General features: G+C 51.9%; 2 protein-coding genes across 2 annotated transcripts in view; one reads left to right on the plus strand and one right to left on the minus strand.

The window, feature by feature from the left end:
• The window catches only part of LOC147098461 (tolloid-like protein 2), a gene marked incomplete at its 5' end in the record, with an annotated part of 305,058 nt that overhangs the window by 137,619 nt on the left and 154,232 nt on the right, over nt 1–13,207 (minus strand). The gene's annotated exons all lie outside the window — the stretch shown is intronic.
• LOC147098462 (tolloid-like protein 2) overlaps nt 1–13,207 on the plus strand; it is a 169,815-nt gene that overhangs the window by 75,817 nt on the left and 80,791 nt on the right. The window contains exons 2-4 of the mRNA XM_085970082.1: nt 8,263–8,406; nt 10,382–10,499; nt 11,178–11,356. Of these exons, the coding sequence (XP_085826208.1) occupies nt 8,263–8,406; nt 10,382–10,499; nt 11,178–11,356 (441 nt within the window). The remainder of the gene's footprint in view (nt 1–8,262; nt 8,407–10,381; nt 10,500–11,177; nt 11,357–13,207) is intronic.

A 13,207-nucleotide genomic window follows, 5' to 3' on the forward strand; every position in this document is an offset into this window, starting at 1 on the left:
GCAGCTGTCTATATCCTGTCCTGCTTACCCGTCAGTCCTCCCCCTGTCCTCACTGAGTCACACTGGCTCTCTGCCCCCAATACAGTGAATGTCAACTTCTCATCATCCCCTGCAAATCTCTCTCCAGCCTCGCCCCGCCTTGCCTTAGTGCCTTTCCCCAGCCTCGCCCCACCTTGCCTTAGTGCCTTTCCCCAGCCTTGCCTCACCTTGCCTTAGTGCCTTTCCCCAGCCTTGCCCCGCCTTGCCTTAGTGCCTTTCCCCAGCCTCGCCCCACCTTGCCTTAGTGCCTTTCCCCAGCCTTGCCCCACCTTGCCTTAGTGCCTTTCCCCAGCCTCGCTCCACCTTGCCTTAGTGCCTTTCCCCAGCCTCGCCCCACCTTGCCTTAGTGCCTTTCCCCAGCCTCGCCCCACCTTGCCTTAGTGCCTTTCCTCAGCCTTGCCCCACCTTGCCTTAGTGCCTTTCCCCAGTCTCGCCCCGCCTTGCCTTAGTGCCTTTCCTCAGCCTCGCCCCACCTTGTCTTAGTGCCTTTCCCCAGCCTCGCCCCGCCTTGCCTTAGTGCCTTTCCCCAGCCTCGCCCCGCCTTGCCTTAGTGCCTTTCCCCAGCCTTGCCCCACCTTGCCTTAATGCCTTTCCTCAGCCTCGCCCCACCTTGCCTTAGTGCCTTTCCCCAGCCTCGCCCCGCCTTGCCTTAGTGCCTTTCCCCAGCCTCGCCCCACCTTGCCTTAGTGCCTTTCCCCAGCCTTGCCCCACCTTGCCTTCGTGCCTTTCCCCAGCCTTGCCCCGCCTTGCCTTAGTGCCTTTCCCCAGCCTCGCCCCACCTTGCCTTAGTGCCTTTCCCCAGCCTCGCCCCGCCTTGCCTTAGTGCCTTTCCCCAGCCTCGCCCCACCTTGCCTTAGTGCCTTTCCCCAGCCTTGCCCCACCTTGCCTTCGTGCCTTTCTCCAGCCTTGCAGTCTCTCCCTTTGCCTCACCATTGCTGATGGAGAATTTAGCTGCCTTGACCCCACTCTTTTTATTTTTAGCCTCTGAAATGCCTTGGGATGTTAAATGCACTGTATAAATGTAAATGTTTGCCAAATGTTTCGGGTAATTAGATTGGCTTTTACCATTTATGTCTAGGGTTTCCGATCTAATGCCTAAATGAGTTCACTTTGAACTGTCCTCTGTAAGCCAGTCTGAAAGGCATTGATTATTGGTTTGTACACAGGGAGTACAACTTCCCTCTTACAGTTTACATTCTATGTACCACAGGCCGGCTGCCGGTGGTGAGGCTGTCCCTGGGTGACATGAGTATAAAAGTGTGCAAGCTCTTCCGTTGGGTGGCAATCTGCCTGTGAGATGGGGCAGTTCCTCCTGGTACTCTGGGCTATGGCCGTGGCGAGTGATGGATCCTGATTGTCCTCCTCTTGCTGACTTTACCTGCGGCAATCTCTCACTTGGCCTTGTTGGGGCCGACCCTGACATTGTGCAAGAGTGTAAAACGGGCGATAGTGAGTCATAGTCATAGTCCTAGAGTCATAACGGCACAGAAGGAGGCCATTCGGCCCATTGAGTCTGTGCCGGCTCTCTGTAGAGCAATCCAGTCAGTCCCATTCCCCCGCTCTATCCCCGTAGCCCTGCAAGTTTATTTCCTTCAAGCGCCTATCCAGTCTCCCCTTGAAAACATTGAGTGTCTCCGCTTCCACCACTTCCGTCGACAGCGAGTTCCAGGTCCTCACCACACACTGCGTAAAAAAGTTTTTCCTCACATCCCCCCTGTATCTCTTGCCCAAAACCTTTAATCTGTGTCCCCTGGTCCTTGTACCATCAACTAGTGGGAACGGCCTTTCCCAGTCTAGCCTATCCAAACCCGTCATCATAAGAACATAAAAAATTGGAGCAGGAGTAGGCCATTCAGCCCCTCGAGCCTGCTCCGCCATTCAATGAGATCATGGCTGATCTTCTGCCTCAACTGTGGCATCTTGAAAACTGTAGCAGGGATAAACCAGGGAATTACAGGCCAGTGAGCCTAACATCTGTGGTGGGGAAATTATTGGAAAAAATTCTGAGGGACAAAATTAATCTCCACTTGGAGAGGCAAGGATTAATCAGGGATAGTCAGCATGGCTTTGTCAAGGGTAAATCATGTCTGACAAATCTGATCGAATTTTTCGAGGGGGTGACTAGTGGGGTGGATGAGGGATGAGAATGTAAAAGGTATGATCAGTAAGTTCGCAGATGACACGAAAATTGGTGGGGTGGTAAATTGCAAGGAGGAAAGCCTCCGGCTACAGGACGATATAAACGGGTTGGTCAGATGGGCGGAAAAGTGGCAAATGGACTTTAACCCTGAAAAGTGCGAGGTGATGCATTTTGGACGGACAAATAAGGCAAGGGAATACACAATGAGTGGTAGGACCCTAGGAAGTACAGAGGGTCAGAGGGACCTTGGTGTACATGTACATAGATCCCTGAAGGCAGCGGAGCAGGTAGATAAGGTGGTTAAAAAGGCATATGGGATACTTGCCTTCATTAGCCGAGGCATAGAATATAAGAGCAGGGAGGTTATGATGGAGCTGTACAAAACGCTGGTGAGGCCACAGCTGGAGTACTGTGTGCAGTTCTGGTCGCCTCACTATAGGAAGGATGTGATTGCTTTGGAGAGGGTGCAGAGAAGATTCACCAGGATGTTACCTGGGATGGAGCGCCTCAGCTATGAAGAGAGGCTGGACAGGCTGGGGTTGTTTTCCTTGGAGCAGAGAAGGCTGAGGGGGGACCTGATTGAGGTGTACAAAATGATGAGGGGCATAGATAGGGTAGATAAAGAGGAACTTTTCCCCTTAGTGGGGGGGTCAATAACAAGGGGGCATAGATTCAGGGTAAGGGGCAGGAGATTTAGAGGGGATTTGAGGAGGAACTTTTTCACCCAGAGGGTGGTTGGAATGTGGAACTCAATGCCTGAAAGGGTGGTAGAGGCAGGAACCCTCACAACATTCAAGAAGCATTTGGATGAGCACTTGAAATGCCATTGCATACAAGGCTATGGACCAAATGCTGGAAAATGGGATTAGACTGGACAGGGATGGATGGGCGGCGCAGACACGATGGGCCGAAGGGCCTCTTTCTGTGCTGTAAAAACTCTATGACTCTATGAACTCCATTCACCGGCCCTATCGTCATATCCCTTGATGCCTTTACTAGTCAGAAATCTATCAACTTCTGTTTTGAATATACCCAATGACTGAGCCTCCACAGCCCTCTGGGGTAGAGAATTCCAAAGATTCACCACCCTCTGTGTGAAGAAATTTCTTCTCATCTCAGTCCAGAGTGGCCTACCCTTTATCCTGAGGCTGTGGCCCCTGGTTCTAGACTCCCCAGCCAAGGGAAACATTCTCCCAGCATCCACCCTATCAAGCCCTGTAATAATTTTGTATGCTTCAATGCGATCCCCTCTCATTCTTCTGAATTCAAGAGAATACAGGCCTAGTTTACTCAATCTCTTCTCATATGACAGCCCCACCATCCCAGAAATCAATCTCGTGAACTTTTGTTACACTCCCTCTATGGCAAGTATATCCTTCCTTAGGTAAGGAGACCAAAATTGTACACAGTACTCCAGGTGTGGTCTCACCAAGGCCCTATATAATTGGAGTAAGACTTCTTTACTCCTGTACTCAAATCCTCTTGTAATGAAGGCCAGCATACCATTTGCCTTCCTAATGGTTTGCTGCACCTGCACATTCACTTTCAGTGACTCATGTACAAGGACACCCAGGTCCCTTTGAGCATCTGCATTCCCCAATCTTTCACCATTTAGGAAATACTCTGCCTTTCTGTTTTTTCTACCAAAGTGGATAACTTCACATTTATCCACATTATATTCCATCTGCCATGTTCTCACCCACTCACTGAGCCTGTCGAGATCTCCCTGAAGCCTCTTCACATCCTCTTCACAACTGACACTGCCACCTAGCTTTGTATCATCAGCAAATTTGGAAATGTTACATTTGGTCCCCTCATCCAAATCATTGATATAGATTGTGAATAGCTGGGGCCCAAGCACCGATCCTTGCGGTACCCCACTAGTCACAGCCTGCCATCCTGAAAAAGACCCGTTTATCCCTACTCTTTGTTTTCTGCCTGTTAACCAATTCTCAGTCCATGCTAGTATATTACCCCCAGCTAGTATATAATCTAGTACACCTCTATCAAATCACCCCTCAACCTCCTTTGCTCTAATGAAAACAAATCCAGCTTCGGCAACATCTCTCCCGATTTATTACTTCCACTGACTTCACTAGAATTAAAAATCATGAGAGATGTAAAAATTGCTATCACCCATTGTACACCATCGCACAAAGACAGGATCAACCTTCCTTCTCTTTTTGCCTCGAAACGTAGGATTGGATTAATTGTTGGACCTCACTCTCTCCACTTTTAGCTGGATCGCAAATAACGTAATCTTTCTGAAAGCTTCTCCCCTTTATATTCTTAATCTTCTTTCTGGCCATCTAGAGCCTGCGAGCGCTCTTTGAAAACTTTCTGATATCTTAAACTTTTACAGAGAATCTAACGACAAGTTACCTGACCAAACAGAGTGACAAATTCAGCCACAGGGATCACTTTCAAAGAGGCCGTTCAAGTCAATCAGAATTAGTTGTATAAAAACCTCCACTCCAATAATTTTCTTCCTCCCTCTTTTCTACAGGTGCATTAATTACCAGGAAGAAATGTGATATTGTTGAGTAATTGCCTGCTCCCAACAGTGTAGCTCTGATTACCCGAGCCACACTCGCTGAGGGTGTGCCGTTCCACTGTTGTCCTTGCGAAGGAACATAACTGTCTGTCTGTCTGTCCCACTCGGTATTTCCATTTTCTAGTAGGAATGGGCAGCATGGCTGCAGCAGAGCACACGTGTCCTGTCCCATTTAAACTTTTAATGTGAGGGTCTCTTGCAACTCACTCGTGATAGAAACCCACGCCAATCCGTATGTTGGCAGGGTGACTGAGTCAGGGTTGAGAAATGAATTTTGCTCTACACAGCTGACAACCTCTGATCTCCGCCATCACCAATTGCATAAAGCGATTTGGAACACTATCGGGATAAAATAAACTACATGGAAATAGGAGCAATGTCAGTCTGCTCCAGCCATTATAGGACCATGCCCCTACAAACAGTCCCTTCATATACCTCGGGGTTAAACATCAAAAACTCCACCAAGCCAAGTTTCCAGAATTATTCAAGCTTAAAAATCTCTCCCAGCCTCTCAATCCGAATCGCGGAAACTGCCTTCATTCAATTGGATAAACCGAGCATGAGAGCCATCTGACAGGGCAAAAAACCCAGAATCAGCATAAGGAAACTTCAACTGCCCAAACCAGAAGACGATTCGCCCTCCCAAACTGCCACTGTTGTTACTGAGCATCCGACAGTAATACCCCAGACCCGCAGTCTGCCAGGTCAGCACTGGGACAGGAGGGCTGCCAGCCCTGCCCATCACCCAGCTTCTCTACGTCTCTGTGCCCAAGGAATCCCGCCCTGAGCCCTCAAACACCCGGGTCTAAGCCACTCTACACGCATGGAGAGAAGGAGGCACCACCTCTATACCTGCATGCAGCATCGCCCATCTGGTATAACCCTGGCATCCTGCCAGCAGTCCTCGGAGGGCACATCCAAAAACTCATGTATCTCATGGACGATGGAGTATCAAATCCTCAGGGACTGAACCTTCTCCGTACTCCAATTACTGTTTACAAAAAACCTGGCTGAGTTGTTAAAATTTAATCCTTGCACTAAACAAAAGTCATTAGTTGAAATTTGAGATCTGTGTGCTGAAAAATAATGATTGTGGATCATCACTTAGTTATTACCCTCCCCTGGGCCTGTCTGCAAGGAGAAGCCAAACTCCACTGCCTAACCGAGCTGGAGTTACAGCCCTTTCAGTGCAAGCTTGTTCTTTCTTTCAAGAAAGTTTCTTTCCAAACAACAAGACCCAGTAAATCTCAGTTGGCGGGTGTACGGAATCTTTATTTCCAGGTGCCCAGAAAATAGAGTGCAGCCACGTGCCACACTCCTGCCCACCTGTGCAGGGGAGACCTCAGTCATGGTCGAGTGACGGAGGGACACAATCCACACTTTCTGATCATCGGGAAGATATGGGTAGGAGGGCGCTGTGTGATATCCATTCTCTTCTTAGGCAGTCCCTCGGAACCGAGGATGACTTGCTTCCACATTAAAAATGAGTTCTCAGGTGACTGATGAGTCCAATGCGGGACCTACAGTCTCTGTCACAGGTGGGGCAGACGGTGGTTGAAGGGGCGGGTGGGTGGGGTGCTTGGGTTGACGTGCGCTCCTTCCGCTGTTTGCGCTTGGCTTCTGCTTGCTCCCGGCGAAGCGACTCGAGGTGTTCGGCACCTTCCTGGATGCTTCTCCTCCACTTTGTGTGGTCTTGGGCCAGGGATTCCCAGGTGTTGGTTGGGATGTTACACTTTTTCAAGGAGGCTTTGAGGGTCTCCTTGAAGCATTTCCTCTGCCCACCTGGGTCTCTCTTGTAGTGCCGGAGCTCCGAGTAGAGCGCTTGTTTTGGGAGTTTTGTATTGGGCATGCGGATGATGTGGCCCGTCCATCGGAGTTGATCGAACGTGGTCAAATCTTCGATGCTGGGGATGTTGGCCTGAGTGCGAACACTGACGTTGGTGCGTCTATCCTGCCAATGGATTTGCAGGATCTTGCGGAGGCAGCGTTGGTGGTACCTCTCCAGTGCTTTGAGGTGCCTGCTGTACATGGTCCATGTCTCTGAGGTATACAGGAGGGCGGGTATCACTACTGCTCTGTAGACCGTGAGCTTGGTGCCGGGTTTGAGGTCCTGGTCTTCAAACGCTCTCTTCCTCAGGCGAATGAAGGCTGCACTGGCACACTGAAGGCAGTGTTGGACTTCGTTGTCGACGTCTGCCCTTGTTGACAGTAGGTTCCCGAGGTATGGAAAGTGGTCCACATTGTCCAAGGCCTTGTCATGGATTTTGATAATCAGGGGGCAGTACTGTGTGGCGGGGGCAGGTTGGTAGAGGGCTTTTGTCTTACGGATGTTTAGTGTAAGCCCATGCTCTCGTACGCTTCGGTGAAGGTGTTAACGATGGTTTGGAGTTCAACCTCCGAGTGTGCGCAGACTCAAGCGTCATCTGCATACTGTAATTCGATGACAGAGGATGGGATGACCTTGGATATGGACTGGAGGTGACGGAGGTTGAAAAGTTTCCCGTTTGTTCTGTAAATTAGCTCCACTCCAGCGGGGAGCTTACTGAGGGTGAGATGAAGCATTGCAGCAAGGAAGATCGAGAAGAGCGTTGGTGTGATGACACAGCCTTGCTTGACCCCGGTCTGTATGTGAATTGGGTCTGTGGTGGAACTGTTGGTCAGGATCACGACTTGCATGTTGTCGTGAAGCAAGCGGAGAATGGTGACAAACTTTTGAGGGCAGCTGGATTTGAGGAAGACACTCCATAATCCCTTGTGGTTAACAGTGTCGAAGGCCTTTGTGAGGTCAAAGAAGGCCATGTACAGTGGTTGGTGCTGTTCCCTGCATTTCTCTTGTAATTGACGTGCAGTGAAGTTCATGTCCATTGTGACCCTTAGTGGGCGGAATCCACATTGCGACTCTGGGAGGAGCTCTTCAGCCACTGGGAGAAGGCGATTGAGGAGGATTCTTGCGATGACTTTTCCTGTGGCAGACAGCAGGGAAGCTCCTCTGTAATTACCGCAATTGGACAAGATATCCATTAATACCCCATTGAACCACCCCAGCACACTGCCTCCCTGACCCTCCCCAATGGTAACTCACCGGACCCTGACAGGGGCAAACTCCTGGGCTGCCTCCTCACGGCAGCTCGTCGGTGCTGCCCACTGATGTGTTGGCAGTGCAGCCCACACTCTCCCACCCACTCAGTGCGGATTGAAGCAGTATGGAGGTCGACCAGCCTGAGAACATGTACCCCGAGGCTGAAGCAGGCAAAATTCTTTGAAATGTACAGTGGGTCACGTACACTGTACCATGTGCACTGTACCATGTACAGTGGAAGCAAATACACATTGGCCATTTAGGCTCACACCTGGAGAAGAGTCACTTGGGGAGATGAAGGGCTGCTGGTGGCGGTTGAATTGAGCCCAGTAGTAATTGTGTTTGTGCGAGGCGGTGTAGTCCAAGCACAAGCATCCTTCGCTGTGAGAACACTATTTTACAAACTGAGAGATGCTTCCTGCAGTAACGTGAATGCTCCTGTTCTTGTAGGTAACCTGGTCAACATCAGACGGAAGAACCGGCGCCGGCAAACAGCAGCTTCCCGCAGCAGAGTCGGACGGGCTGCGACCTCACGGGCAGAACGGATCTGGCCTGGGGGAATCATTCCCTACGTCATAGGAGGGAACTTCACCGGTCAGTGTGAGTCGCAACGACACAGACTGGTTTTTATTGTGACATTTCTGTTCATCAGGTTGTAGGATATTAGTGCTCAGGATGGAACCCCTTTCTACTTCACACCCCAGTGTCAACATCAATCACAACCAGAGCAGCTACAGAATGGGACAAGGGACAATGTAGCAGGAGCTTTACTCTGTATCTACCCCATGCTGTACCTGCCCTGGGAGTGTTTGATGGGACAGTGTCGAGGGAGCTTTACTCTGTATCTACCCCGTGCTGTACCTGCCCTGGGAGTGTTTGATGGGACAGTGTAGAGGGAGCTTTACTCTGTATCTACCCCATGCTGTACCTGCCCTGGGAGTGTTTGATGGGACAGTGTAGAGGGAGCTTTACTCTGTATCTAACCCGTGCTGTACCTGCCCTGGGAGTGTTTGATGGGACAGTGTCGAGGGAGCTTCACTCTGTATCTACCCCGTGCTGTACCTGCCCTGGGAGTGTTTGATGGGGACAGTGTAGAGAGAGCTTTACTCTGTATCTAACCCGTGCTGTACCTGCCCTGGGAGTGTTTGATGGGACAGTGTAGAGGGAGCTTTCCTCTGTATCTAACCCGTGCTGTACCTGCCCTGGGAGTGTTTGATGGGACAATGTAGCAGGAGCTTTACTCTGTATCTAACCCGTGCTATTCCTGCCCTGGAGTGTTTGATGGGACAGTGTAGAGGGAGCTTTACTCTGTATCTAACCCGTGCTATTCCTGCCCTGGAGTGTTTGATGGGACAGTGTAGAGGGAGCTTTACTCTGTATCTAACCCGTGCTATTCCTGCCCTGGAGTGTTTGATGGGACAGTGTAGAGGGAGCTTTACTCTGTATCTAATCCGTGCTGTACCTGCCCTGGGAGTGTTTGATGGGGACAGTGTAGAGGGAGCTTTACTCTGTATCTAACCCATGCTGTACCTGCCCTGGGAGTGTTTGATGGGACAATGTAGAGGGAGCTTTACTCCGTATCTAACCCCGTACTGTACCTGCCCTGGGAGTGTTTGATGGGACAGTGTAGAGGGAGCTTTCCTCTGTATCTAACCCGTGCTGTACCTGCCCTGGAGTGTTTGATGGGACAGTGTAGAGGGAGCTTTACACTGTATCTAACCCGTGCTGTACCTGCTCTGGGAGTGTTTGATGGGACAGTGTAGCGGGAGCTTTACTCTGTATCTAACCCGTGCTGTACCTGCCCTGGGAGTGTTTGATGGGACAGTGTAGCGGGAGCTTTACTCTGTATCTAACCCGTGCTGTACCTGCTCTGGGAGTGTTTGATGGGACAGTGTAGAGGGAGCTTTCCTCTGTATCTAACCCGTGCTGTACCTGCTCTGGGAGTGTTTGATGGGACAGTGTAGAGGGAGCTTTACACTGTATCTAACCCGTGCTGTACCTGCTCTGGGAGTGTTTGATGGGACAGTGTAGAGGGAGCTTTACTCTGTATCTAACCCGTGCTGTACCTGCCCTGGGAGTGTTTGATGGGACAGTGTAGAGGGAGCTTTACTCTGTATCTAACCCCGTGCTGTACCTGCCCTGGGAGTGTTTGATGGGACAGTGTAGAGGGAGCTTTACTCTGTATCTAACCCGTGCTATACCTGCCCTGGGAGTGTTTGATGGGACAATGTAGTGAATCTGGGAACCTTTGCTTACGGGATGCCGCGAGTTACGCGAGATCCACAGGTCGACAGCTGGTGATGTAAGCACGCGGCTCACTCAATAAACAAGCAGCTGTATGTTTACAGAACTGCAAGCACAGCCTTGTATTAACAGTGTCTGTAACAGTCCAGTGTGGACCGGCACCAACATACCTGGGCGGACTGCGACCCACACCTCACTGCTATAAATCAAAGGTGCAGCTTGCTGTCTAATACTGAGGAGATCAATGGGACTGATTGTCTTTGGTTTTACTGTGTGCTGTACAAGTGACTCCAACTTAATGACCGCTCTGTTTGAAACGGTTCAGGAACTCAGAGAGCCATATTTAAACAAGCCATGAGACACTGGGAGAAGTTCACCTGTGTCACGTTCGTGGAGCGGACCAGCGAGGAAAGTTTCATCGTCTTTACTTATAGACCGTGTGGGTAAGTGTATTTGGATTGAAGTGTTGGAAACTCTCACATTCTGACCAGCAGCTAGATTCTTATTTACTTCAGGGAAGTTTCCAGGACCCACGGATACCTCGGCAGGGATTCCTTTGTGCACAGAAAGACCTTGCTTGGTTGACCAGTTTGTAAAGTGCCAGCCTGGCTCAGTTGGTAGCACCCTCGACTCTGAGACTCCAGGTCATGGGTTCAAGCCGCACTGAGGGACGTGAGCCCATAATCTAGGCTGGCACATCGGCGCAGTACTGCAGGAGTGCTGCACTGTCAGCGGTGTCGTCTCTCTGAAGAGACATTAAACCGAGGCCCTGCTTATCTGCTCAGGTAGCATAAAAGATCCCACGGCACTCTTCTAAAAGCAGGGAATCTCACTGGTGTCCTGGCCAACATTCGTCCTATTTGGTCTTTTGCCTCAAACGCTAGCTGTGGGTTCTTGCTGCGCGCAAATTGGCTGCTGTGTTTCCTGCATTACAACAGTGACTACACATCCTGAGGCTGTGAAAGGCGCTATATAAATGCAGGTCCTGCTTGCATTTTGAGGAGGGCAGGATATTTTCAGGATGGTGGGGAGACATAGAGACACACTGAGCGTGTGGTTCTGTAGTGTTGAGCCCGATTCTTTCACAAGCTGACTGAAGCTTCCTTCTGACTGGTCTCCAGGTGCTGCTCGTATGTGGGCCGTCGAGGGGGAGGTCCCCAGGCCATCTCCATCGGCAAAAACTGCGACAAGTTTGGAATCGTCGTTCACGAGTTGGGGCATGTGATTGGGTTCTGGCATGAACACACGCGGCCGGACAGAGACGCTCACGTCAGCATCATCAGAGAAAACATACAGCCAGGTAACACGTCTCAGCCTCCCGGAGACTGTGGGGGGAGCCGTCTGCTCCGAGACCCCGGGGAGAACACACCTGCACAGAGACCCCGGGGAGAACACATCTACGCAGAGATCTGGGGGGAACACATCTGCACAGAGACCCCGGGGGAACACATCTACACAGAGACCCCGGGGGAACACATCTGCACAGAGACCCAGGGGGAACACATCTGCACAGAGACCCCGGGGGAACACATCTACACAGAGACCCCGGGGGGAACACATCTACACAGAGACCCCGGGGGAACACATCTACACAGAGACCCCGGGGGAACACATCTACACAGAGACCCCGGGGGGAACACATCTACACAGAGACCCCGGGGGGAACACATCTACACAGAGACCCCGGGGAACACATCTACACAGAGACCCTGGGGGAACACATCTACACAGAGACCCCGGGGAACACATCTGCACAGAGACCCCGGGGAACACATCTGCACAGAGACCCCGGAGGGAGCACATCTACACAGAGACCCCGGGGGAACACATCTACACAGAGACCCCGGGGAACACATCTGCACAGAGACCCCGGGGGAACACATCTACACAGAGACCCCGGGGGACACATCTACACAGAGACCCCGGGGGAACACATCTACACAGAGACCCCGGGGGAACACATCTACACAGAGACCCCGGGGGGAACACATCTACACAGAGACCCCGGGGGAACACATCTGCACAGAGACCCCGGGGGAACACATCTACACAGAGACCCCGGGGGAACACATCTACACAGAGACCCCGGGGGAACACATCTACACAGAGACCCCGGGGGGAATACATCTGCACAGAGACCCCAGGGGAACACATCTGCACAGAGACCCCGGGGGAACACATCTACACAGAGACCCCGGGGGGGGAACACATCTACACAGAGGCCCCGGGGAACACATCTGCACAGAGACCCCGGGGGGAACACATCTGCACAGAGACCCCGGGGGAACACATCTACACAGAGACCCCGGGGGGGGGAACACATCTACACAGAGACCCCGGGGGAACACATCTACACAGAGACCCCGGGGGAACACATCTACACAGAGACCCCGGGGGAACACATCTACACAGAGACCCCGGGGGAACACATCTACACAGAGACCCCGGGGGAACACATCTACACAGAGACCCCGGGGGAACACATCTACACAGAGACCCCGGGGGGAACACATCTACACAGAGACCCCGGGGGGAACACATCTACACAGAGACCCCGGGGGGGGGAACACATCTACACAGAGACCCCGGGGGAACACATCTACACAGAGACCCCGGGGGGGGGAACACATCTACACAGAGACCCCGGGGGAACACATCTACACAGAGACCCCGGGGGAACACATCTACACAGAGACCCCGGGGGAACACATCTACACAGAGACCCCGGGGGAACACATCTACACAGAGACCCCGGGGGAACACATCTGCACAGAGACCCAGGGGGAACACATCTGCACAGAGACCCCGGGGGAACACATCTACACAGAGACCCCGGGGGGAACACATCTACACAGAGACCCCGGGGGAACACATCTACACAGAGACAACGGGGGAACACATCTACACAGAGACCCCGGGGGGAACACATCTACACAGAGACCCCGGGGAACACATCTACACAGAGACCCTGGGGGAACACATCTACACAGAGACCCCGGGGAACACATCTGCACAGAGACCCCGGGGAACACATCTACACAGAGACCCCGGGGGACACATCTACACAGAGACCCCGGGGGAACACATCTACACAGAGACCCCGGGGGAACACATCTACACAGAGACCCCGGGGGGAACACATCTACACAGA

Source organism: Somniosus microcephalus, chromosome 29, assembly GCF_052327205.1.
Source record: "Somniosus microcephalus isolate GS21.2 chromosome 29, FLI_Smic_1.0, whole genome shotgun sequence".
Taxonomy (NCBI): domain Eukaryota; kingdom Metazoa; phylum Chordata; class Chondrichthyes; order Squaliformes; family Somniosidae; genus Somniosus; species Somniosus microcephalus.